Source organism: Protopterus annectens, chromosome 12.part0 (genome assembly GCF_019279795.1).
Source record: "Protopterus annectens isolate FY-2018-M chromosome 12.part0, PAN1.0, whole genome shotgun sequence".
NCBI lineage: Eukaryota > Metazoa > Chordata > Ceratodontiformes > Protopteridae > Protopterus > Protopterus annectens.
This window is the reverse complement of record NC_056746.1, coordinates 890,226,904-890,253,864: the sequence shown is the minus strand read 5'-3', so window position 1 is coordinate 890,253,864 and position 26,961 is coordinate 890,226,904. Positions and strand designations below refer to the sequence as shown.

At 42.1% G+C, this 26,961-nt stretch overlaps 1 protein-coding gene across 1 annotated transcript in view; it reads right to left on the bottom strand.

The window, feature by feature from the left end:
- Window positions 1-5,907: 5,907 nt before the first annotated feature.
- LOC122816858 (nuclear receptor coactivator 3-like) overlaps window positions 5,908-26,961 on the bottom strand; it is a 557,677-nt gene continuing 536,623 nt past the window's right edge. The window contains exon 6 of the mRNA XM_044089921.1: window positions 5,908-6,202. Coding sequence (XP_043945856.1) covers window positions 6,191-6,202 — 12 coding nt within the window. The 3' untranslated portion in view covers window positions 5,908-6,190. The remainder of the gene's footprint in view (window positions 6,203-26,961) is intronic.

The following is a 26,961-nucleotide window of genomic DNA, read 5'->3' as shown; positions in this document are numbered from 1 at the left end:
AACCTCCAAAATTTCCTTGGTAGGTACTCCTCTGAGAAAGGCTGTTGAAGTGGCTGTTGCCCTGGTGGAATGAGGCCTAATGTTATTAGGGACTGATTTTCCATGCTGTGTGTAGCAGTACCGAATACAGTGTCCTATCCATTTGGATATAGTCTGCTTTGAGATAGCCTTGCCTTGTGATCCTGCAGCATATGCTACAAACAGTTGATCAGTTTTCCTGAAAGCTTTTGTTTTGTCCAAGTAGAAGCGTAGCTGCCTGTGTATGTCCAAAGAATGCAGAAGTTTTTCCCCTTTATTTTGGGGGTTTGTATAAAAGGTAGGCAAATGGATGGTTTGGTTAAGAGCCACACTAGATACCACCTTTGGCATGAAGGTAGGGTTTGTCCTTAAAGATACCCTGTCCTGATGAAAAATTATAAAAGGTTCCACTGCCGTTAATGCCTGTAGCTCTGAGACTCTTAGTGCTGAAGTTACTGCCAGGAGCAGAGCTGTTTTCCATGATAAAAATTTTAGATTGGCTGTATTGGCTGGCTCAAAAGGTGGTAGGGTCAGTTTTTCCAAAATGAAATTGAGGTCCCAAGTTGGTGTTGGTGCTCTCCGGGGCGGTCTTATGTTTTTAGCCCCTCTGAGGTACTGCTTTAGCAAGGGATGAGAGAATAAAGGAGGATCCGTGTTGTAATGTGCAGAAATGGCAGAGGCGTGGATCTTAATTGATGAAAAGGATAGGCCTCTGTCCAGCATCTCAGTTAAGTATTGTAAAATCTGAGGAATGTTTGGAACAAGAGGGTCAAGGCTGAGAGCCTGGTTCCAGGCACAGAATCTCTTCCATTTTTCTGAGTAAGCTTTCCTAGTGCTAGGCCTCCTGGCCTCCAAAAATGACATCCATAACAGCTTTAGAGAGAGGTGTTGCCTGTTTGACTAAAGTATCTGCCACGCAGCCAGGTTTAGGGTTTTGAGCTGACAGTGCAGGATCTGATTGTTTTGTTAAGTCAGAAGGTGTGGAATTTGGGGCAAAATCTATGGTGGGCCCTGAGTCAAGTTCCTTAAGATAGGGTGCCAGTGCTGGCGTGGCCAGTCTGGAGCAATCAGGATCATCTGTGGTTTTTCTTGTCTGGCTTTTAGGAGTACCTTAGAAAGGAGAGGCCGTGGTGGGAAGACACAGACTTTTAGGTTTTTCCAGCAGGACAGAAGAGCATCCACTTTCCATGCTTGTTTGTGATAAGTCCTTATGCAGAATTTTTGTAGTTGGCAATTCAGAGGGGAGGCAAAAAGATCTATGTCTGGGCATCCCCATTTTTGTGTTCGCATGCAGAAGATTTGAGGATTCAATTTCCATTCGTGAGGGTCCATGATATTTCTGCTTAGGTCGTCTGCCAGAGTATTTTTCTTTCTTGGCAGGAATCGTGCTTGCAGGTGAACTTGGTACGTTAGAGCTGTGTTCCACAAGGTCATGGCTTGCCTGCATAGGGGATAAGAATGAGTGCCCCCTTGTTTATGTACCACATTACTGTGGTGTTGTCTGTCTTTAGTAATAGTTGTCCTGGATGTATAAGGTCCTTGAAAGCTGTTAGGGCATTTTGAACAGCCAACATCTCTTTTTGACTGATGTGAAGATGCATCTGGTCTGTGGTCCACTTGCCCTGAATGCATTTTCCTGCCATGTGTGCTCCCCAGGCATAATCCGAAGCATCTGTTGTTAGAGATTGCCTGGCTGTGGGTTGGGTAAAAGGCTGACCCTTGTTTAGGTGACATGCCTGTGCCCACCATCGAAACTCCTGTTGTAGGCAGGGAATCATTGGAATTACTGCTTCTAGACTGTGAGAATGTTGAGTCCAAACACTCAAACACTTTTTAGGTACCACTGTAATTTCCTCATATGCAGTCTGGCATATGATATTAGTAGTATGCAGGATGCCATGAATCCCAGGGCCTGCAGAATTTTTCTTGCAGGGAGATGGGACGTTTTTGCCAGTAGTTGAAAAAATTGAGTTAGTTGCACTTGTTTGTCTGGCGTGAGGTAAGCCATCTGGGCCGTTGTATTTAAGCTGGCAACCAGGAATATAATCTGTTGTGAGGGCACTAGTTTTGACTTCTTTTCGTTTACTGTGTACCCTAGAGAAATTAGCAACTTTTTCACAAACACCAGATGCTGTAGAAGAATGTTCTTTGTCTCTGCTTGAATGAGGCAGTCGTCCAGGTATGGATATATTTGAATTCCTTTTTGTCTGCAAAATGCAATTACTGGTGCCAGGCACTTTGTGAAGACCCTGGGCGCAGTAGATAAGCCAAAGGGCAGTGCAGAGAATTTGTAGTGCATTGTACCAGCTTTGAATCTGAGGTATATTCTGCAATTTCGTCTGATAGGGACATGCAGGTATGCCTCTCTGAGGTCCAGAGTAACAAGCCAAGCCTTCTTGCCCAGCATGGGTAGAAGCTGCTGTAATGTCAACATTTTGAATTTCGGAATATCCAGGTAAGTATTCAGAATTGAAATGTCCAGTATAGGCCTCCAGGCTTTGTCCTTTCTGGGGACCAGGAAGAGTCTTGAGTAAAATCCTTGTCCTTGTTCCTGTTGTGGTACTTTTTGTATAGCTCTCATGTCCATGAGGGCTGAAATTTATTTTTGTGCCTCTGCCCATTGATTTTGTGGCAGGTCTGGCATTCCTTTTAGCTTTGGTAAAGTATGGAAGTGGAATCTGTAACCTTGAGACACAATATTCAGGACCCATTTGTCTTGGGTGATTGTTCGCCAGTTTTGAGAAAAAAGTGCTAGTTTTCCCCCTAAGGGGGCTTCCAAAAGGGACGTGCTTGGCGTACGCAAAGAAAGTCATTGTGACTGTTTCCTGTAAGGTTGAGACTTGTCCTCACCTCCTTTTGGGGTTGAGGTGCCCTACTGTCATTGTCTGCTTGAGCCTTGGGGTTGCGATCTGCCTCTTGGGCGTCTGTATCTGCCACTCTGTGGCCTGTCTGACACTGGAAAGGGCCAATTTTTTGTTGGCTAATTTCTGCTAAACTGAGGTGGCTGTACCTGTAAGAAATCCTTGACTGTTTGCATAGCTTTAGCTTTATTCTCCATTTTCTTTAACACCTCTTCTGCCTAAACACCAAACAAGGTATCATGTTGTAAAGGAGCATCCAATAACTTTGCCTTAACATGATCAGGTAAACTCTGTTCTTTTAACCAAGCATGTCTTCGAATAACAGAACCTGTAACTGCGGCTCTACAAGAGGCTTCTAAAGAATCAAAACCACATTGCAGAGTATGTTTTCCCACCTGTTCAACTGCATGCAATAAATCCTGCATTTCTTTATAATCAGGAGCTTCTGAGCTAGCAAGCATTTTCTGTTTTAACTAAGCCATTAAATATTGTTGGTACTTAAGCATGTGAAACTGGCAATTTAAAGCTCTTACTGTTAAAGTTGCAGATGTGTATATTTTCTTCCCCCATCTATCCAAAGCTCTGGAATCTCTGTCAGAGGGTACTGGATTTTCTGCAATGGAAGCCTTAACCCCTTTTGGACCCTGGGAAATTAGTTTCTGGATCAGCAGAAGGGTTTTTGTAAAGAAACTTGTGAGAGTCAGGGACTCTATAATACCTATCTGGCTTGGCTGGAGCAGGGGGCAGAGTCAGGAGATAAGCTGGATTCAGAGAACACATCATCCACAATGTCTAGCACAGGTGGAATAGCCAATGGCCTGTGCTGAGGCAATAAGAGGAAATCCCTGAGCCTTTTCTTGGATTCTGAGTAATCCTGACTTTCCCAATGGAAATGTTCCCTCATGGTATGTAAAGCTTCCCCAAAAGAATAATCCTCAGGAGGAGGGGCTGAACTGAAGGGATAGATTCCTCAGCATCAGAGTCCTCATAGGGGGGTAAAGAGTATACCTGGTCTGAAGAGGAATCAGAGGAAATGGAAACCTGATCAGAGGAGTCATAGTCTGTATCCTGCCTAGGCCTTTTCTCAGGAGGAGGATGGGAACCCCTGATTAGAGTAATGAGGTCTTCGGCCACTTTAAGCATCTGTTTCTTCGGCATGGAGTTTCTTTGTCTTTAATGGTGCCTTTGTCTTGGCTGTTGTTTTAATGGTAAGTTGTAAAGGTCTGAAAATACCCTCAGAAGCCGGTGCCTGCTGAGCGGCTCCAGACCCATCTGAGGGATTAGTTTCCGTAGGCCCAATACCTTGAGTTTCCAAAAGCCTAGATGTCTCCACGTGGGAGTCAGAAGCGGCCTGTGGCTCTGAGGTAGCAGGTGTCAGGGGCTGCGAAAGCGCCTCACTGAGAACTGGCGACTGGCCAAGAAGAGGTTTCGTCATCGGTTTTGGACCTCGGATGCCTGTCTTTATCCTTGTCTTTGCGTGTTCTTCAGTATTGAGGTCATCGGCTGATCCGACGGCATGGTATAATTGAATCTTTGGCCAAAGTAGTGTAAAGTAAAATCAAAACGTCTTTTCATTGTGAGTTTGTTGAATCTAGCACAAAACCGACAACTAGTGACATCGTGATCAGGGCCTAGGCATGGAATACAGTAAGAGTGGAAGTCCTTATGAGATTTTTGCTTCCCACAAGAAATACAATTATTAACTTTTTCTGACATCGGTCTGAGGCAAGAAAAAGGTTGCCCCAACGGGGTACTTAGCTTTATTGAAGACTTCGGATCTGAAATTCGACTTCAAAAATCTCAGGAGTCGGCCGACCGGCACTTGCGAACTGCTTCTGCTTTGGGCACCGCTCGGCAAGAAAGACTGAAGAAAATGGCGTCGGATGCATATTATATACCCCTGGCGCACTGACGTCAGGGAAGAAGCGACAGCAACTGACACCGGACCAAGACTTTGGAACTCTGGCCGACTGTGGGACTGCCTGATGGCAGGATAATCCAAGTGTGATGACTGCAGCAGTGTAACACGATGAACATCACCTCCTTCCATACAAGAATTGAGATCCAGACTGTTGAACTGACAAGGAAGCACAATTAAGCATGAAGCTGTGCACAGCTTCTAGACCAGACAAGTGATGCCACAGCATACGTCAGAAGCTGATGTGCCAGAGACTATTTTCATGGTGGAGTTTCCTACTCAGTACCCATGTGCTGCTCACAGCCACTTCAAAGACTAGCACATTCTGCACAAGACATCCTACAAAGTAGCAGCAGTTCCACGTCATCAACTCAGCCTTCAAACACAATCATGTCCACAAGGTGCTTACAAAAATTATACTGCTACTGCACTGAAGTCTTCATAAAAAGCTAATATCATAAAAAGGAAATGAAAAGTTTCACTTAAAACAACAGTAAGGACTCTAATGACTCACATTTAGGTTATTAAAATGAATACTTTTTTGCATTTTAATACATCAAGCAAAAAGGACAAAGTTAAATATTTAGCTTCACAAACTGTGCAAAAATGAGTTAATGTGATCTACAAAAGTCAAATATAATTCAACATTTTAAAGAACATATTTACAAGATATATTCACAAATAGCCAAACTGTAATTCTATAATCTAATACTGCAGTACCTTGCTTAGATTTTTTTACAAGTTTTGTTTGACAAATATTATTGCTTTACTCCATGTAAAAAAACACTGATGTAACTCCTGGATAATGACAAAACACTACAACACTGGGGGATTCAGTGAGTCCTTTTGCAAGGTTACACTTCAGAAATATTGCATCACTCCTGTTATCACTGCCTTGGATAAAGTGCACTCACAACACATTGATAAATGTTTTCTCACATGTACTCCCTTTTTAAGTATCATAATACCTGCTAGGTACTGCAGTTCTCAATTCTAAAGTCACAATGTTCAGAAATTCTTGATTAAAATGTTCCAGATTGCTGGGCTAAGGTGCATTTAATGGTAAAGAGATGTCCAGAAGTTTTATTTGTTTATTTTTTTTTTTTGGGGGGGGGGGGGGTGCACTCTAATTTTAACAGTGCAAAATTCAAGATGGGTGTAGCTTAAAAAAACACAAAACATCTTCAGCTGCAGATAGCCATAAAAATAATTTATATTCATTTTCCCAGTATGTACAACAACGTATATAATACAATCTGGTTTGTTCAATAAAAACAAGTCCTGTTTGCGAAGTGTGGTCTGTGTTCATTACCAGTGACCTCACACTGCCTTCATTGACGATGTTACAGTGCTTCGTTTAACAGTCCCATTGAGTGGTTTCAGGCCTCAGTTGTCAGCAGTACTTCTGCTCAAAACAAAAAAAAGGAACCGTTAGTTATTTCTGTTAAAAAAAGGAAAAGAATTCACCAAAAATTATTTTACCTAAAAGACGGTACCCTCCTCAAAAGAAACCCTTGTCGGTTTCAAACTGTCCTCGCTTTTTTTATAGAACTACAAGTTAATCAGTTAAATGCAATGTTCTAAAGATAGTTTTTTAGACACTGCCTAGGTGAGAGGACTATCCAAGTTGCATTACAAAGCTGCAAGGTCCAAGTTACATATACTGGTTAGTCAAGTAAAGACTGAAGACCAAGTTATTATTGCCAAACACCCATGTTTATATGACTTAGCCACAACTGACAAAGTCTTCCAATTCCCATTTCCACACACACACTCACACACACACACACACACACACACACACGCACACGCACACACACACGCACACGCACACACACACACACACACACACACACACACACACACACACACGTATAGATGTTGATATGTGAATATCAACCATAGCCTAAGTACAGGCTTCATCCCAGCAGAGTGGAAAACTGCCATTGTCATCCCCTTGCACAAAGAAGGTGTCACTACTGACCCTGGAAACTATCGCACCATTAGCTTGACAAGTCTGATCTGTAAAGCCATGGAGCGTATTATTACCGATTTCATAAACAAGGACATAGGCAATCTCCAAACACTTGACCCCATCCAGTTCGGATTCATCAAGGGCAGATCTTGCCTGTTGAACCTGGTTGACTTCTTTGACACTGTCACCAAGGCCCTGGATAAGGGAAAGTCGGTACATACTGCTTACCGTGACTTGGCCAAGGCCTTTGACACAATTTCCCACTCAGCCATCATGGAAAAGCTAACTTGGCGTAAATCCCTCGTTTATCAGGTGGGTGGCCAAAAGGCTCACCGACAGGACCCTCAAAGTCAAAATAGGCACCTCCACCTCCGATAGCAGACCTGTCACTAGTGGAGTTCCCCAGGGATCTGTCCTGGGACCCCTACTGTTTGGCATCTATTTCTCAGAGTCCCAGGCAAAGACAAAAGGCCTGTGGCTGACTAGGTTTGTGGACAACTGTAAGTTGGGTGCCGTCATTAATTCCCCAACTGTTCACATACTGCAAGAGGGCCTCGCAGCAACTAATGACTGGTCCCAAAGTCATGGCCTTCAAGCTAAATGCAAAAAAATGTATCATCATACCATTTGGCAAAAACATGACCCCCTACTGATTATCACATCTAAGCACACAACCTGTGGTGACAGACCTGGACACTCAGGTTGATAACCTCACATTCGACCATCATGTAAGCAGCAGTGGTCAGAAAAGCCTTTTACTTGGTTCATCTCATAAGAAAAGGGATTGCATCCAGAAAAAAGGAGGTTTTTGCCTCTCTATACTCCTCCCTCATTAGACCAATAATTGAGTACAACTCCCTGTTTGGCATGTACCTCTCCAAATATCTGGGTTTATATTAAATCAGCCAATGCTTAAAAAGCGAACTCTGATTTACTGACCCCATGTAAGCGAAAGCTTACAATCCCGAACACTCGAACAAATTGCTGTCCTACAAAAACCATAAAAATAAAAACTTCAAAATATTACATAAAGTGGCGGGCTTCGCGGCCACCCCCCCCCCCACTTAAATATTCCAACTCTGCGATCACACTACAGTAACGAAAACAGCAAAGTAACAGAGGCTGCCAACAGACTTCTTTCCCAAGGAATCAAATGCCATCATGGAAGTATCAAATGGAGAAAACTATAAAACAATTAAGAAAAGAAGTGTCACTGTTAGAAGAGTACAAAATAGGGAACAGATCAACAAAAATACTTAGTAAGACAAGACATGATAAAAGCAATGCGCACTATCAGAAGAAATCAGGATTTATCATGCACTATTGCAAATAAACTAAAAATATCAGCACAGGCAGAAAAACGTAGAAGATATGCAGATAAATATAAAGAAAAAGTAGAAAATAAGTAATTTACTGATGATCCAAAAAGTTTTATAGAGAACTAGGAAACAAGGCAAAAGGAATTTAAACACTAACAAAAAAAAAAGAAATACATTTTGGAGAAATACCTATGAAGATCCTGTGGAACATAAGATGCTAAATGGATAAAAGTAAAAAAGAATAAGAAGTTCAAATGTACAGGATATGAAATGGGATGAAGCAACTGCCAGAGAGATTGAAACAAAGTTAAGAAAAGCTCCTAGGTGGAAAAACCCAGGCACAGATGCAGTATCTAACTTCTGGCTAAAGTATTAGCATCTTTACATGAAGACTTAGCTATGAATAAGAACTACTTATATGTGCACCCTGACCAGACACCAGCCTGGTTAACAATAGGAAAAACAAATACTCCTACTTAAGAGTGAACCTCCAAGCTATCCTAAAAACTATAGACCAATAAAGAACAGTTATGTAAAATCTTACCATCACCATAGATAGATGTCAGTCTCTTCTATATTACAGTATTCTTTACATATGGATTGTACTCCGCCAGTCAACCAGACATCTGGCCTGTATATAAAAGCTCACTGCCAATATGTGGGACGTCGCACAAAATCACTGAGAATGTCGGCCATAAAAGGGATGTCCACATGTACCATCCTCAGAATAAGGTAGCCCCATGAGGAAAGTAATCTAAGGCCATATCACAAGGAGTCATCCTAGGAAAGAACAATTAGTAGAATACTGCAATATAGAAGAGAAGGATATCTATGATTATGGTAAGATTTTACACAACTATTCTATGTCTTTCTATTCAATTTTACAGTATTCTTTACATACGGAAGAGTGCAAAAGCTAAAAAGGAACCCAGGCAGGTGGAAGGAGTACAGGAAGACAATGCAGAGGCATTTTTTTTACAAATCCATGCAGAGATGCTCTAGCAAATCCTGCCCTAGATCTGGAGACGGTGTCTAGTTTGTAATGTTTTTTAAAAGTATAAACAGACGACCAAACAGTTGCTTCCAAAATGGAATGAGCATCTACACCTTTGAAGAAAGCCCCCCGATGAGGCAACAGATCTGGAAGAATGGGCTTTAGCAGAAGATGACAAGGATTTCAATTATTTTGAATGAATTGCATCACACCCTAACCCTATATTCAGCGTTCCAGTATAGTACAAGAACATCAAGGATTTAAAATATATAACTATACTTGACTGCCAAATAACTCCTGTACATTTTTCCCTATTCTCTATGGGCTTTAAATATGTGCCTTGACAACATATGGATTTAGCTGATATCCTTTCTGAATTGTTCTTATTTACTAGGAAATTGAACTTAAAAAATCTATTTTTCCCCAGCCGATGCATGGGACATACGACGACGTCCGGAATGATGAAATGGTAGAAGACCTAGTATCTTTAATCCTGTAGCACATCTTTTAGTTGATACCTTTGAAAAAGTGGTAATGGACGCAATATACCAACTATGGGCACAGCACAATATGACTTTAACAAATTTGACTTTAGAGGAACAAGTGCTTATGAATCAGCTCAGGAAAGGTCCTAATGTACGTATTATGACCCTGGATAAAGGAGGTGGTATTATTCTATATAATTGTATTGATTATTCTAATGTTATGCAATCCCTAGTAATTAACGAAGATAGCTATGCCCAAATATCCAGAAATCAGATTAATATTGCCTATCAACGCATAGACTCGTATTTAGAAGAATATTTGTTGGACCAACGCATTACATCTGAGACGTATGATTTCCTAAATAATAAACATCCAGTTATACCTACCATCTTTGGAATTCCCAAAGTTCACAAGAGCACAGAACACCCTCCTTTCCGGCCCATTGTTGCAGCGGGTGGTTCAAAAACACATGGTATAGCCATATACATTGATAGGAAGGTTAAACTTATAGTTGAGAAAATCAATCATTTAGTCAGAGACTCCTGGGACATCCTTGGACAATTAACCTCAGATGTATGGTCCAACGGATATTATCTTTCTCACTACAGATGTTAAGGACCTATTTATTCACTTGTATACCAAACACAAGAAGGTCTGGAAAATTTCGAAACAGTTCTTAGGTAATTTTCAGATTATTCTCACGAACAAATATGTTTGTTGAAGGAATTAATGGCCTTAACTTTAGAAAACAACTTTACATATTTTGAAGGGCAATACTTTCAACAACTTACTGGAGTAACTATGGGTGCTGCTTGTGCCCCTGTATATGCTTAGTATTGCTTGGCTGAGAAATCCAACACATATTTAAGAGTATTTATCAACAACATATCAAACTATATATTCATTTTTTGGATGACATTTTTATCTTGTGTCAGGGAAAATATGATATACAAACATTTATTGAATATCTAAATACCACCACCTCCTTTTTGGAATTTACATATACTCAACATCCAACTTGTATACATTATCTGGATGTCACTATTTTATATATATATATATATATATATATATATATATATATATATATATATATATATATATATATATATATATATATATATATATATATATATATATATATATATATATATATGTATATATATAGATATATATATATAAGATACCTTCTGCAATGCATATTTGTACTTTGATAGTAATCATCCCCATACACAAAAGAAAAGCTTGGTAAAGGGGCATGCCATTAGAATAGCATGTATGACGTCTACCTATGAGGACCTATTAGTAGAATTTCAGGGCTTAAAAATATGTTCCAGATGAGGGATACCCTAAGAAACTGGTTAGCAATATTTGAAATGGAGTTCGTAGAGAATGGAGTAAGAAGTACAAACCCCGTTTAGGGGCAAGTGGTCATACATATCCAGTTATTAAGAATCAACCTTCTATTTAGGAAACAGCTTGTACCATACAATACAGTGCTATTTCACACCAAATAAGGAATATTATATGCAATAATTGGAACATATTTAAAGTGGATACGCTGACTAACCAAATAGTGCGTACTCATCCCATATTTGTTAAGATAGATAGGAATATGAATTATATGGAAAACAAAATTCCAAAAGATAAAATTCTATCGCAGAACTATTGTGTATGGTCGATGCACACACTGTGGTTATATTAGTAGACTGAGTGAAATCTACCTATCCAATGTCCTGAAAAGTTATATTAGATTTATGAAGGGTAATTGCCAGACAGCACATGTGGTATATCTATCTGGCATACTGTGTGACATGCATGGCATACTACGTGGGTAAAACAGAACGTGCCCTACATAGCAGAATACAAGAACTTACCAGCGACATTAACAACAAAAAGGAGAATAATGCACTATATAAACACACTAAGTGTACTACATTTTCATAATTTAAATTTGGGATTCTTGACGTACCCTGTCCACTAAACCATTATTAAAAGATAGAGCCAATAGATTTTAAATTATTTTTATATTAAATGAAGAATTAACAATATTTTTGTACTGTTTTTATGATGTCTATTTTCTTACTGCGGCTGGTGATATTACTTTTTAATGATTTTGTATCTTTATATATATATATATATATATATATATATACACACACACACACACACACACATACACACATTCAATTAATCAATTATTGAAGGAGGATATAAAAGATGGTTGTTTGCTGATGTACTTTATTCTGAAGAAGTCTCCTTTAGTGATATGAAAGTGCTTACGGTTGTTTTTTGCTGAATAAATGTATCCTTAATCCATGGCAGTTGCACCTGGTTTTTGATATCAGTGGCCTTTTGGGATTTTTTTTTCTTTTTGAACAAGCAGTAAAATACTGCAACATAGAAAAGGAGGAGATCTATGGTTATGGTAAGATTGTACACAACTATTCTATGTCCTTCTATTCAATGTTGCAGTATTCTTTACATACGGAAGAGTGCAAAAGCTCAAAATGAAACCAGGGAGGAGGAAGGAGTAGAGGAGGACAATGCAGAGTCACTTTCTACAAATCCATGCAGAACTGCCCTAGTAAATCCTGCCCTGGGTTTTGTAAAAGTATAAATAGACGACCAAATAGCAGCTTCCAAAATGGAATGAGCATCTAGACCTTTGAAGAAAGCCCCCCCAAGGAGACAACAGATCTGGCACAGAATGGGCTTTAGCAGAAGATGACAAGGATTTCCCATGAAAGTCGTAGCAAAACACAATGGCCTTAGAGCTCCAAAAAGAGATGGTTTGTTTGGAAACAGGTAAACCCAGAGCCTTAGGATGAAAGAACACAGACTTAAGATTTCCTGATAGACTGTTTTTCAAGATAAAATCTGAACTGTTTATGCACATCCAAAGAATGTAGAACCCTCTCAGTAGGAGATTGAGGTGAGGGAAAAAGTGGGCAACTGAATAGACTGATTAAGCGACAACTCATTCACCACTTTGGGCATGAAAGATGGATTAGTTTTCAAGGATAAGATACTCCCACAGGCAGGTACCAACGTAGCCCAGCATACAAAGTGTAGTCACAGTAATTTCAGTTTACCAGCGTAGCCCAGCATACAAAGTGTAGTCACAGTAATTTCAGTTTACCAGCGTAGCCCAGCATACAAAGTGTAGTCACAGTAATTTCAGTTTACCAGCGTAGCCCAGCATACAACGTGTAGTCACAGTAATTACCAGCGTAGCCCAGCATACAATTAATTACTGTGACTACACTTTGTATGCTGGGCTACGCTGGTACCTGCCTGTGGGAGTATCTTGTTATTTGACTTGGCCTTTTGCTTGTTCGCTAGTTTTCAAGGATACTCTGTCCTTGTGGAAAACCAAAAAGGGGGGAGAAGCCATCAATGCCTGAATGTGAGACCTTTCTAGCAGAAGTTAAAGCTACTAAAAGTACTGTTTTCTATGTGCAAAACTTCAGAGAAACAGAGGCCGCTGGCTCAAAAGTGGCCTGAGTAAGCTTCTCTAAAACACAGTTAAGACCCGAAGGAGGAGGAAAGTACAGTTGTGTACACTTACCATAAATGTAGATGTTCGAGTGTATTCAGTGTTGCAGTCATCACATTGGGTTATCTGCCTGCAAGTAGCCCTCAGTTGGCCTGAATACCAGTGTCTTGGGATTTCTGCGTCGGATGCTGTCGCCTCTTCCATGATGTCAGGTCGTCAGGGGTATAAAACATGCAGCTGACGCCATTACATCAGTTTTTATTGCCCCAGATATCAGGAGCCCCCAAAACAAGAAGCAATTACATGGTGTGGAACACCTCCAGTAAAAAGTAAATACCATTGCCATAAGATATGGCCAAAAGAGAGGATAGGTAGAAAGTAAAGAAAAATCAGGCGGCTGGAGGGAGGGTAACCAGGACTGCAACAGTGAATACACTCGAACATCTACATTTATGTTGTGTACACAACTGTACTATGTTCATCGTGTTTCACTGCTGCAGTTGTCCCACTTGGGTTGATTCCCAAAGGTGAGGAAGGGTGGAGGCAACCAAGAAGTATTAGGCCTGGCTAGCAGGCCTTGTAAGACTGCTGTAGCAAATCCAGCTCTGGATTTAGAAAAGACAGGCAAGTGGTAAGAACTCCAGGTTGCAGCTTTCAGGATGTCCCTGGTAGTGACTCCCCTGAGAAATGCTGTGCAGGTGGAGATAGCCCTAGTGAGAATGGTTTCAGATTCCCTGTGGGGTAGGTTTTCCATGGTGTCTGTAGCAGAAATGGATGCAGTGTGCTTTCCATTTGGAGACGGTTTGCTTTGAAATGGCCTTGTCCTCTGCCCCTGTAGCAAAGCTGACTAGCAGCTGGTCAGATTTTCTGAAAGGTTTAGTCCTGTCAAGGTAGAACCTAAGCTGCCTGTGCACGTCCAAGGAGTGCAGGATCCTTTCCCCTTTATTCTGAGGATTAGGGGAAAAAAGTTGGTAAATGGATGGATTGGTTTAAAGCCACACTGGATACCACCTTGGGCATAAATGATGGGTTATAGTCCTGAGGGAAAAAAGGGCTCCATAGCCATAAGGGCCTGCAATTCGGACACTCTTCTTGCTGAAGTGATGGCTAGAAGTAAGGCTGTTTTCCAAGAGAGGAATTTTAACTCTGCTGTAGCAGCAGGCTCAAAGGGGGGGGGGGTGAGCTTCTCTAGTACAAAGTTAAGGTCCCAGGCGGGAGTAGGAGCTCTCTTTGGGGGTCTTAAATTGTTAGCTCCACTCAAGAACTGTTTGACCAGAGGGTGAGAAAAGAGGGGTGGCTCAGTATTGTAATGAGCTGAGCTGAGATGCCAGAGGCATGAATCTTAATAAAAGAGAAGGACAGGCCTTTGTGGAGCAGTTCTGCTAGATAATCTAGGATTTGAGGTAAGGTGGGCACGGCTGGTGTTCTTTCCCTGAGACTGGCTCTAAGAATAGTATCTTTTCTACTTTTCTGAATAGGATTTCCTAGTACTAGGCCTCCTGGCCTCAAGGATGACATCCAGCACCTGTTTGCTGAGGGTTGCTGGTGATGTATTCATGGAATGAGCCAGGCTGCTAGGTTCAGGGTTTGCAGCTGAGGGTGCAAAAATCTGTCCCTCCTGCTGGGACAGCAGGAAAGGGGTCTGATGCAGGTGCCAGGGTGGCACTGCTGTCAGACTGCGTAAAAGTGGGTACCAGTGCTGGCGTGGCCAGTCTGGTGCAATAAGGATTGTCCTTGGTTTGTCCTGCTTGATCTTGAGTAGTACATTCGAGAGGAGGGGCAGAGGGGGAAAGGCATAGATTGAGAGGATTTCCCATGTAAAGTATAGGGCATCCACATTCCATGCTTGACTGTGGGGAGTTCTGGTGCAAAATTTGCTCAATTGATGGTTCTGGGGGGGAAGCAAAAAGTTCACCTCTGGTGTCCCCCACCTGTGGATTAGAAGCTTGAATGAGTTGGGTTCCAGTTTCCACTCGTGTGGGTCCATTAGATTTCTGCTTAAGTCTGCCAGTGAATTCTGTTTGCCTGGCAGGAATTGAGCTTGCAGGTGCACTTGATTGCTCAAGGCTGTGTTCCACAGAGCCATGGCTAACCTGCAGAGTGGGTAGGAAGGAGCCCCCCCCCCCACTTGTTTATGTACCACATAACTGTGGTGTTGTCTGTCTTTATCAAGAGTTGTCCTGGAAAGGATAAGGTATTTGAAGGCTGTCAGTGCATTCTGTACAGCTAACATTTCTTTTTGATTGACATGCAGGTGCATTTGTCTTGGGCTCCACTTGCCTTGAATGCATTTGCCTGCCATGTGAGCCCCCCATGCATAGTCTAAAGAGTCTGTTGTCAGGGTTTGGACAGTGGGGGCCTGAGTGAAAGGGAGTACCTTGTTGTGGTAGTAGGCCTTTGCCCACCAAAGAAACTCTGTTCTTGGGCAAGGAATGATAGGAATAGTTGTTTCCAGGTCCTGAGAATGTTGACACCAGAGACTTTTTAAGTACCATTGAAGTTTCTTCATATGCAGTCTTGCATATGGAATTAGGAGAACGCATGAGGCCATGAACCCTAGGGCTTGCAGCATTTTTCTTGCAGATAGCTGGGTTTGGGTGGCCAGTAGTTTGTCAAATAAACCTATTTTTCTGGAGTGAGGAATGCCATATGGGAAGTTGTGTTTAAGCTTGCTCCCCGGAATACAATTTTTTGGCTGGGTACCAGATGTGATTTCTTTTCATTGATGGTATACCCCAAATGTCAGGAGCTGAAGCAGCAATTCCTGATTGCCTGAATCAGGCAATCATCCAAGTATGGGTAAATTTGAACATTTCTCTGCCTGCAGTATGCAATGGCTGGAGCCAGGTATTTTGTAAATACCCTGGGTGCAATAGATAAGCCAAAGGGAAGTGCAGAGAACATGTCCTGAAACGTAGATATTTCCTGCAAAATTCCCTTATGGGGATGTGCAGATAAGCTTCCTTTAAGTCTAGGGTGACCAGGCAGGAGTCCTTGGCTAGCATAGGAAGCAGCTGTTGGAGAGTTAGCATTTTGAATTTTGGCACCACCAGGAAGGTGTTGAGAATTGACAGATCCAGGATAGGGTGCCAAGAGTTTTGTTTTCTGGGCACCAGAAAGAGTCTGGAGTAGAAACCCTGTCCCCTTTGCTCTGTTGGAACAGGTTGAATAGCCCTGACACCAAGAAGAGAAAGTACTTGCTTTTCGGCCTCTGCCCCCTGGTTTGGGAGGAGGTCTGGCAATCTGCTTGGGGGTGGCAGTGAGTGGAAGTAGAATCTGTATCCCTGGGATACAATGTTTAAGACCCATCTGTCCTGGGTAATGTACTCCCAGTTTTCTGCATGCAGGGCGAGTTTTCCTCCTGGGAGTGCAAGTACTTGGGCATGGCTGGGAAGGATGAAGGACAAGTCATTGTGAATGTTTTCCATAAGAGGGTGGCTTACCACTCCCTGTTTTTGACATGGGAGCACTCCATTGTTTAGATCTGTGCATATCCTGAGACTGTAGTCTTGGTGGTCTGCTGCCCCTGGGTTTGGACTGCGAAGGTCTGAGAGGGACTGGAAAGGGCCAGTTTTTTGAAGGCCAATGCCTACTGAATCTCAGTGGCTGTACCTGTAGGAAATTAACAGTTTGCATGGATTTAGCTTTTTCCTCCATCTTTTTAAGAGCAACTTTTGCTTTAGTGCCAAACAAACGTTCCTGGTTTAATGGAGTATCTAGTAATTTTGCTTTGACATGGTCTGGCACGATTTGTTCCTTCAGCCAAGCATGCCTTCTAAGAACAGACCCAGTGACAGCAGCCTGCAAGATGCTTCCAAGGCATCAAAACCACACTGCAAAGTATGTTTTCCAACTTGGTTTGCAGAATGCATTAACTCTTGTAAATCTTTATATTCTGCACAATCAGGAATCAACATCATTTTTTGTTTAATTAGTTACATAATAAGCTGCTGGTACTTTAACATGTGAAACTGGCAATTTAAAGCCCTGATGGCAAGAGTTGCAGAGGTATATACAGTCTTCCCCCATCTGTCTAAAGCCCTAGAATCCCTGTTCGAAGGGATATGGTTTTTGCCTGCAGTAGCCTTAATACCTTTAGGTCCCTGGAAAATTGTCTCTGGGTCAGCAGTGGGATTTTTAAATAAAAATTTTTGAGAGTCAGGTACTCTATAGTACCTGTCAGGCTTTCTAGGAGCTGGTGGCAAAGTATCAGGGGTAACACTGGATTCCATGAAGACATCATCTACAATTTCCAGAACAGGGGGATTGCTAGAGGCCTGTGCTGAGGCAAGTTTAAAAATTCCCTGAGTCTCTCTTTGGACTGTGGGTAGTCATGGCACTCCCAGTGGAAATGCTCTCTGAGGATATGCAGGGTTTCACCAAAAGAAAAGTCTGCTGGGGAGAAATGCAGAGACAATGGAATCCTCTGCATCTGAATCCTCACAGGTAGATAAGGGAATGTCCTGGTAATCTGAGGGGTCAGTCATTGGACTCATGATCTGTAGAATCATAAGGAAAATCAATTCTTTGTCTTTTAGAGGGGGAAGGCAGGCTTCCCCTAATTAATAAGGTCTTCAACCATTCTAAGCATTTGTTTCTGTGGCATGGGAGCTTGAGAATGCGCTTTGGTCCGTTTCCTAGGCATAGTGCGAACTCTGGGCCTGAGAAATTCGGTAGTTTTATTCAGAAATTAAGTAGTTGGTTTAACACAAACTACTGGAAGGTCTGAATACACCCTCAGAAGAAGGTGCCTGCACAGTGGCTCCAGACCCATCCAAGGTAGAGACATCCGCAGGTTCCATAGTCGAAGAATCATCTCGCTGCATACCAGACTCAGAATGAGTTTCAGTAGAGGCCTGCGAATCTGTAGAAGCGGGTATCAGGAGCTGCGAAAGCACCTCACTGAGTACCAGCGGACTGGGGACTAGCTTAACGGAAACGTCGTCGGCCGTTTTGGACCTATGTGGTCTGTCTCTTGTCTTTATCCTTATGTTTTTTTCGGAAGATTGGTAGTCAGATGGCTTATTGAAGCCATTTCAAAATACGGAGAACGAGAGCGAATGAATTTAGCAAGAAAGATAGCCTGACGATGAATAGTTCGGGCATTGAACGGGGCACAAAAAAAGACAGCGAGGAACATCGTGGTCTGGGCCTAAACAGGTGATGCAGTAAGAATGAATCTCTGTGAGGTATTTGCTTTCCACAGGCAAGACAATTATTAACTTTTTTGACATCGGTTAGAGCAAGAAAAAAGGATCCCAATGGGGGTACTTAGCTTTAGAAGACTTCAGGTCTGAAACTCGAATAATGAATATTTCAGGTAGCAGCCGACCGGCACTTGTGAAATGCTTCTGCTTCTGGCTCCGCTTGGCAAGAAAAGCTGATGTAATGGCATCGGCTGCATGTTTTATGACAGATGACCTGACATCATGGAAAAGGCGACAGCATCCGACGCAGAAATCCCAAGACTCTGGTATTCGGGCCGACTGAGGGCTACCTGCAGGCAGATAATGCAAGTGTGATGACTGCAACAGTGAAACACGAAGAACATCGGGTTTCCTAGGAGGTTTCGTATGTAGGACACCTTTAAGGAAAAGCTTAACTTCTAACCTCGAAGCTAAGGGGGGAGTCTATGGCAAACAGGCAGACAGAGTACAGCAGTGGACTTTGACTAGGGAATATGAAAGGCCACTATTAAGTAACTCACACAGGTAAGAATGTACTAAAGTAATGCCCGCAGAGAGAGCTTCCTGTTTTCTTCTGTGGCACCAGACAGAAAATCTTTTCCACTTGGAAACATAAGATTCCCTAGTATTGGGTTTTCTGGCCTCCTGCAAAACCCTAAGCACATCCTTAGAAAAAAGATGCCTAAAAGGGATCAAAAGTTGATTACCCACAAGGTCAGCTGCAGAGTTGACAGATGTGGCTGAATCAAGGATACCTTGTCCTAAGTGAGTAGGTAGAACCAGTGAGGTAACTTGTGGTGATGACCCTTGGCTAGTTGCAGAAGAGGGCACCAATGCTGTCTTGGCCAAAAAGGAGTCACTAGCAAGACTTTTTGTTTTCATGCAGAATTTTCAGCAGGACTCTCTGAACTAGAGGGAAGGAGGGGATGCATAAAGAAACATCCCCTTCCATGTGAGAGAGAGAACATCCACCTTCCAAGCCTGAGGTTGAGGGACCCTGGCACAAAAAAGAGGAAGTTGTTTGTTCGGGAAGGCAATGAAGTCCATTTCTGGAGTACCCCACTGGTGATCTAGATCCAGGAACACCGCCCTGTGAAGCATTCACTTGTGGGATTGTGTCATGTATCTGCTGAATGCGTCTGCTGCTGAGTTCTGAGCAGAGGGAAGGTACACAGCATGAAGACTCACTTTGTACCGTCTAGCCAGTTCCCATGCTTTGATGGCTAATCGACAAAGAACGCAAGATTTTGTGCTCCCCCCACCATTTACATACCAAAGAACCGTGGTATTGTCTGTAAGGGTCCCGAGTGGTCCTGGCAAGAATAAAGGATGAAATGTCTGCAAGGCCAGAATCAGAGCCCTCATCTCTCTGATGTTGATGTGCTCCCTCTGTTGAGAAGGAGGCCAGAGACCCTGAACCTTCCTGTAAGCAAAAGTTGCTCCCCAACCCAAGTATGAGGCGTCTGTAAAGAGCTGCTGAGCCGGCTGGGGTACTCAAAGTGGAAGGCCAGGGTTCTGACTTAGCTGCTGCATCCACCAAAGCAGCTCTGTTTTCAGGCAGGGAGGAAGAGGAATCAAGACAACTAAAGGATGAGCATGCTGGGACCAAGTGGTCTTTAGAAACAATTGGGAACTTTCTCATGTGTAATTCTGCAAAAGGCAGCATTGGGGATTGTGGAAGCCATAAACCTCAGTAGTCTCAGAAATTCCCTGGCCATAATACAAGGAAGAGACAAGGGACTCCATGAAACCCCTTGGAAAGAGGACTTTCTGAAGGCACGAAAACCATTATCAAGTCCGTTCGGAGCCTGCACCCCAGGAAAATGTGATCCTGGGTAGGGATAAGACTGGATTTTTTTTTTTAATTTATTGAAAATCCTAAGCCCTGCAGAACGGGAATAGCTAGGGCCACATACTGTTTTAACAGATCTGGGTTGCTGGCAAGGAACACCAGATCTAAGTAGGGGCAAACCTGCAGCCCTTTTACCCTTAGGTAGGTAATGGCCGGGGCTAGGCACTTTGTGAATACCCTTAGAGCAGTGGAAAGACCAAAAGGCAAGGCAGAGAACTGAAAGTGCAAAGAACCCACTGAGAATTGCAACAACCTCCTGAATTGAGGATATACTGTGATATGCAGTCAAGCATCCTTGAGATCCAGAGATGCTAGGAAGGAATGAGGAGGGACCAGGGGAAGAAGAGATTGTAGAGACAGCATTATGAAAGGAGGCACCACCAGGAAGGTATTTAAGAGGGGAGAGGTCTAGAATAGGCCTCAAAAGACCATCTTTTCTTGGCACCAGAAACATCCTTGAGTAGAACCCCTTTCCCTGTTTGTCTGGAGGAACAGCCTGAATGGTGTCTTGGCCTGAGAGCAGAGTAAGTAACAAGGGGAACAAATGAAGTTGACTGGATGGGGGCTGGTATCCCCCTGGAAGGGAAGAAGAGTCTTCCAAATCCTAAAGTATCCATTTTGAATGATGGAAATGACCCAAGAGTCCTGAGTGATCCCCATCCAGTTAGAAAGGGAAAGACAGAAATAAAGAGATAAAGGAGTATGACTTGGAAGAAGCACTTGGTCATCACAGATAACTTGGTCTGGGCTGAAAGGACTGTTGAGGAGTAGGGACAGAAGCAACAGACTGACTGTGGTGGTCTCCTGTACGACTCCTTCAGCCTACGTCCAAATGAGACAGAAGTGGAGGAGAGAGCAGACCTTCTAACAATAGGAGTTTTGGCAGGAAAATTCCTACGGAATTTAGGGACTGGGGAAACAAGCAAGTGTTTCAAATCCTGGAGCTCCTTACCCTTTTCTTTTAAGGATTTAAAAAGTTCTGCAACTGTTCTGCCAAAAAGGGCAGAGTTATTCAAAGGAGCATCAAGCTATTTGGCCTTTATATCATCAGGAAGTGACTGAAGCTGTAACCAAGATGCCTTCCGAATACAGATGCAGAAGCTGCTGCCCTAGAAGAGGCCTCCACAGCATCATAACTACATTTGATGGAATGTCTTGCTACCTGGGAGAAAGCAGACAAAAGAGTAAGAACCTGTGATTTAGCCTCTGAAAGAGGTAATTGAGAAAGAATCTGGAAGGCCTGAGAAAGCACAGCCAGAGAGTACCCAGACGTGTGAGTGGTAATTAATAGCTCTAATTGCCAAGGTAGAAGAGATATACACCTTCTTCCCCAATCTTTCCAAAATCTTGCTTGATTTGTCAGAAGGAAGCAGCTTTGCAGAAGGTGATGTGCAAGATTTGTCAGAAGTAATGGAGACCACAACGGGACATTTAAAAAAACTTAGTCATCAGGGACCTTATAAAATCTGTCACATCTTTTAGGGACAGAGGCCTGGGAATCTGGGTTTTTAGAGGAGGATGATGCAAAAGCATCTAAAACAGCTGGAAGGATTGGTGGGACTGCTGAGGGAGCATGGGGCTTCCAACTGGCCAAGGTCATAGGATCTTTTTTGCTCCAATGAAATTTGAGAAGAATCCCACCTAAAGAATTTCCTCATCTTATTGTTTCCCCAAAGGAAAACTCACATAGGTGGGGAATCCCCCCCCCCATTAGACTCCTCTTCTGGAGAGGCATATTCCAGAGGGGGGAAGGAATCTGGGTGGAGTACACCAAAGAATCTTCATCCAAAGAAGAGTCCTCAGAATCTGAATCAAGAATATGAGTCAGCAGCCTGCGCAAAAGAGGACACCAGAGACACAGAAGGCAACACTGGATACGAGGAGAAGGCAGGCAAGGAGATAGGAGAAGCAAAAGCTACAAGCCTCAAAGCCATCAAGCCTTTACTGAGACAATGAGAAAAGGCATCCCAGTCTGACGGAGGGTTGGAAGGGACATGGGAATGTTTGCTTCTTCTTAACAGGTTTGTCTAGGTGAGGAGAATTCCCAGACATAGGCCTTACTTCCGAGACTTCTTTAGACAGAGGGGCAGGAGCAGTTCCAGAGTCCTCCAGAACCACAAGCTGCAGTTCATCCAAGTCATCCAAACTGGACATCTGCATGGCCTCAGATGTGCTAAGATCCACCCCCTTGATGGCTTCCCCTGAGGTACCCACTGAAGAACTGGACCTTAACTCCGAATGTACCACTAGGTTTTCACTAACCTCAAGGGGTACATTGGAGGGAGTAGGCGCAGCTGAAGAGGATTCAGGCCTAACTTTGGTAAAAAGATGGCTCAGCTGAAGAACTCCCAGATCCCTCCATCCCGTTCCTAGCCAGGCATTTAAGTCTCTGATTTTCTAGGTAAAGATTTAAAGCCAACAGATGACTACGCAACGTCTTAGGCACAAAGACCTGCAAGATCGAACAGGAACAATGGTCATGAGTAGGCCCTAAACAGAGCAAGCAAAGCTCGTGACTATCCTTGTGTGGAATTTGCCTTCCACACCTAAACCTCCCCCTTCCTGGATGACATTATCAACAAGAGGCAGTAGTAAGAAAATAAATCTCTTACCGGGTACTTATCTGAAGCTGGAATGAGAACCAATGATATCAGACAGCAGACTGAATGTAAGAGTCAACCTTTCCGAATGGCAGCGAAAAAGTTCAGAGGATGGTACGTGCGGATGTCCCCTTTATGTCTGATGTCCTCAGTGATGATGTGTGACGTCCCATGTACTGGCAGTGGCAATAAGCTTTTGTATGCAGGCTGGACATCAGGTCAACTGGCAGATTACAGCCCATATGTAAAGAATACTGCAACAGTGAATAGGACATATTGCTTTCCATCGACGTATAAACTATACACTGGAATTGATGCTGACAGAATTTATAGTCATGGCAAAAGAATAACAGGGTAATAAATGAAAGTCATGTGGAACAAAGGATCATTGGTCGTAAATAGTCATAATGGAGAACTGTAAAAAGGAGAGAATGTAAGTATGGCATGGAAAGACTATAAAAAGCATTTGACAGTATCCCACAGTCACAGATAAAAAGCTTAAAAATGTATAAGATACACCCTACATTGATTCATTACATTACAGCGACTATGTAACAGTGGCAAAATACTTTGCAGTTAAGTCACGATGAAGGTCAAGTTATTATTCACGGGGTAAAAATTCAAAGAGGGATTTTCCAGGGTGTCTCTGTCACCGCTGCTATTTTGTCTTGCCCTTAAAACATTAAGTTGTCTACTTAGCAGATTAGGTCATGGATACAATGTTGTGCCCAGAAAACAACATGTTAAGACTTCTCATTTTCTTTTTGTAGATGATTTAAAACTGTAGAGTTGATCAGATGAGGAACTGAAAGCACAACTGCAAGTCGTCAACACTATCAGACGATATAAGAATGTCATTTGGTTTTGATAGATGTGCAAAAGCAACTTTTAAAGCAGGAAAGCTACAGCACCAAGAGAACATTACTTTGGGAGAGGAATGTGGCATGAAAGTACTTGAGCAAGAGGTGTGTAATAAATATGTGGGAAGTGATGAAGGATCAACAATAAAACATGAACAAATGCAAATAAAACTTAGTAAGGGATATTTTAGAAGACTTAAATTAATAATGAAAACAGCAGTGACATCTAGTGACATCTAGGAACAAAATCCAAGCTATAAACCAATTTGCTCTTTCTGTCCTAACTTACAGTTTTGGAGTGAATGACTGGCCCCAAAAGGTGTTGGACAGGCTGGACAGGACAAAAAAGAAGGATGCTTCATGCTCATCAAATGATTTACAAAAAAATCAGTGCATAGCAAGATTACACATTCCCCATTCTGAAGGCGGTATGGGCCTCCTCGAAACTGATTGTGTGTGTGACTATGTGAGGTACTGCCAGCTATGCCAGGAGAAGTAGGGCAATGGATGTGTAACATATGACAGCACAGCTAGCTGGAATTTTTAAAGACTTGTATGTCATCTGTATATCAAACTGATTTGTACAGATGTTTAAGTTTAAAAATGTATTTATAAAGCTGCTTGTGTTAAAAATGTACCAACAGTGTGCTCTGCTGGACAGAAAAAGAAATATACATGCATTACTGTAAATGTTTAAATGTATATTTTTAACAGAGGATACTGGAAGATAAGAGGTTAATCTCAAACTTTAAAAATAGTTTGAAATTAAATTACCTGGCTTAGGCCATAAAGATTGTATCTTACAGTTCTCAATGCAACCAGAGATGAAGTCTATACTAGGAAGCTTCCTGCATTGTCACTGGGGTGAACTAGTTGCTACTCTGGAAGGGTGAAGGTTTGAAATTGTTTTATGACTGCCAAAAGCTGCAGCAGATCTTTAGCAAAGCTGTGTGTGTGTGTATTATTGACACACGTGCTAAATCCTGACAGCTTCTAGCCAAGGGATGAAGCATGGGAACCAGAAGTCAGATGACCAGATGTATGTGATGCCATTGTGTAACTCATCAATAAAAATATTTTAACACTAGGTGAGACTTAAGTCTCACAGCAGTCTGTTTCTGTAACCTAACAAAGAAGGACCCCCTCGCCTACTTCATCTTGCCTTGCTCTAGTAACTGTTTTTCTGTAACTGTGTGAACTTGTCCACCTGTGTTATTTTTAATGTTCGTTTTTAAAACTCTGGTGTTTACTGTAAACAGATTTTTCGTATTTTCATGTTCCTTTATTATTTATTATTAAATATATTTTAATTTTTCATTGGGGCTGGTCTTTTAGAGAATATTTTAATCTCTGAGACTACTTATATATATATTTAGTGACAGCTCTGGCCACTCCTGGAAGCCTTACCGCACTGGCCAAACACTATCATTTGTATTGATATTAATTTCACTAAGTATAATTGGTACTATTATAAGAGCCTTAGAGTAGCTTGGCGTTGGGGTGTCTGGTGGCAGTGCAACTACTTTAGAGTTTGGACAGAAGGGGGCATAGCTAGTAAATCTGTGTCAGGCTTTCTCAGGTGCGTGTGTGAAAATCAAATCTGTGTGTGTGTGCTACTTGGAGCAGGGACACGAAGCACTGGTTTCACAGAGAGGATGCTGGAGCACTTGGCTGAGTACTCATCCCTACAGCTGTGTCAGTGGGAGTCTTACTGGGGATCTGGACAGAGGGGGAAACCCAGACACCAGACAGTATGTGCTCTTTAGGGAAACTGTGCTTGATGCAGAGAGCTGCATATGGAAATACTGAGTGTATCCATTTTTGTTCCAAGTGAACGTCCCTCTCCAGTGCCAGTGGTGAGGATTCAGGTTTCTTGATTACTGGCTCGGAGTAGGGATGTCACAACATGTACGACCTGCAATCCTGGGACTGCATACATTTCTGCTGACCTTACAAGACCCAAACATAGTGGAAGTTTTGAAACATGAGGAGAATAAGTCTGAGATAATTTCCCTGCTTAGTTTAGCAGAAGCACATTGGTGTCAAGTGGGAATGGAAATCAAACCAGAAGTAGACAAAAATCAGGCAGCAACAACTAAATGTGCCACAAAAGAAAAGAACAGAAGAGAAGGCAAAAAATGTGGAAAATGCATAAATATAGTTGCAAGTATAGAAAACTCTTGGAACAACCTCATGTGATCATGATCGAATGCAGAAATGGTTAAGAAGTGAACTTAAACCAAAAGACGAAAGGTTAACATTGGAGACCCAAGACAGTGGGCTACATACACGTTGGTTTACAAAGTCCATTGAACATATGGCAGAAACAAGACAAATGTAGGCTTTGTAAAACAGAACTGGAAACAGTTGCACATCTTGTTGCTGGCTGTGATATACTAATGGCAGAGGGACTATAGACTGAAAGGCATAATAATGCAGCAAGACTGTGGCACAGAGGATTGCACAAATATTACAATACTGAAGTAGCTGAAAAACACTGGAAACATGAGCCACAAAACCACAGAAAATGAAGTTTACATCACATGGAATCACCCGTTATCAACAGTTCAAAAAACAGATGCAAGTAAACCTGATATAATAGTCCATGAAAAGAAGACAAAAGTACCAATAATCACTAATGCTGCTATACCCTGTGACTACTGTATCTTACATACAAAGTCATAAGATACCAGGATTCGCAGGCAGAAACAAGGGCAATGTGGAAGAAAGATACCCATACAGTTCCAGTAGTAGTAGGAGCAGCAGCGGGTCTTCTAAAAAAATTACAATCATACTTAGATATGTTACTGATGCAAGTAACTCCATACGAATTGCAGGAGTCATCATTACTGGGCACATTGCAGGTACTGTGAAGAGCTATTCTGGCTAACATCAAAGATTGAAACAATACTAATTTCATAAATTTTAATCATACATTGACTTAGAAATGGGGGTCCATTCTTGTCATGGTATTAGAAACCCAAAAGACTTGGAGAAATAAAAAAGGCAACAGTAAGAATAGCAGCTTTGACAATTTCTACAAAGTATTACTACTCTCAAAAGTTTGGTAGCACAGCCTTCTTTTTACTGACACTAACCAGATCATTTACTTTGCTACAATAAGTGTTAAAATTCAATCATCTTTTCTAAGCAGTAAGACATTGCTAACTTCATTTTCTCTTACAATTGCTCTTCCAAACTTCACTCCCTCATTTAGGCAAACATATTCAAGCCATTCCAGTATCAGCAGGACCAGGATATGGCGTTACCTAAAACTTGCTTCAAACAACAAACCTGGTGGTTTATTTCTTCCGAGTATGCCTGCAGCTGCATAATTTAATCAGGACTATAACCACAGCGGAAGTGAAAGATTACTGGACTTATTTTATTTGC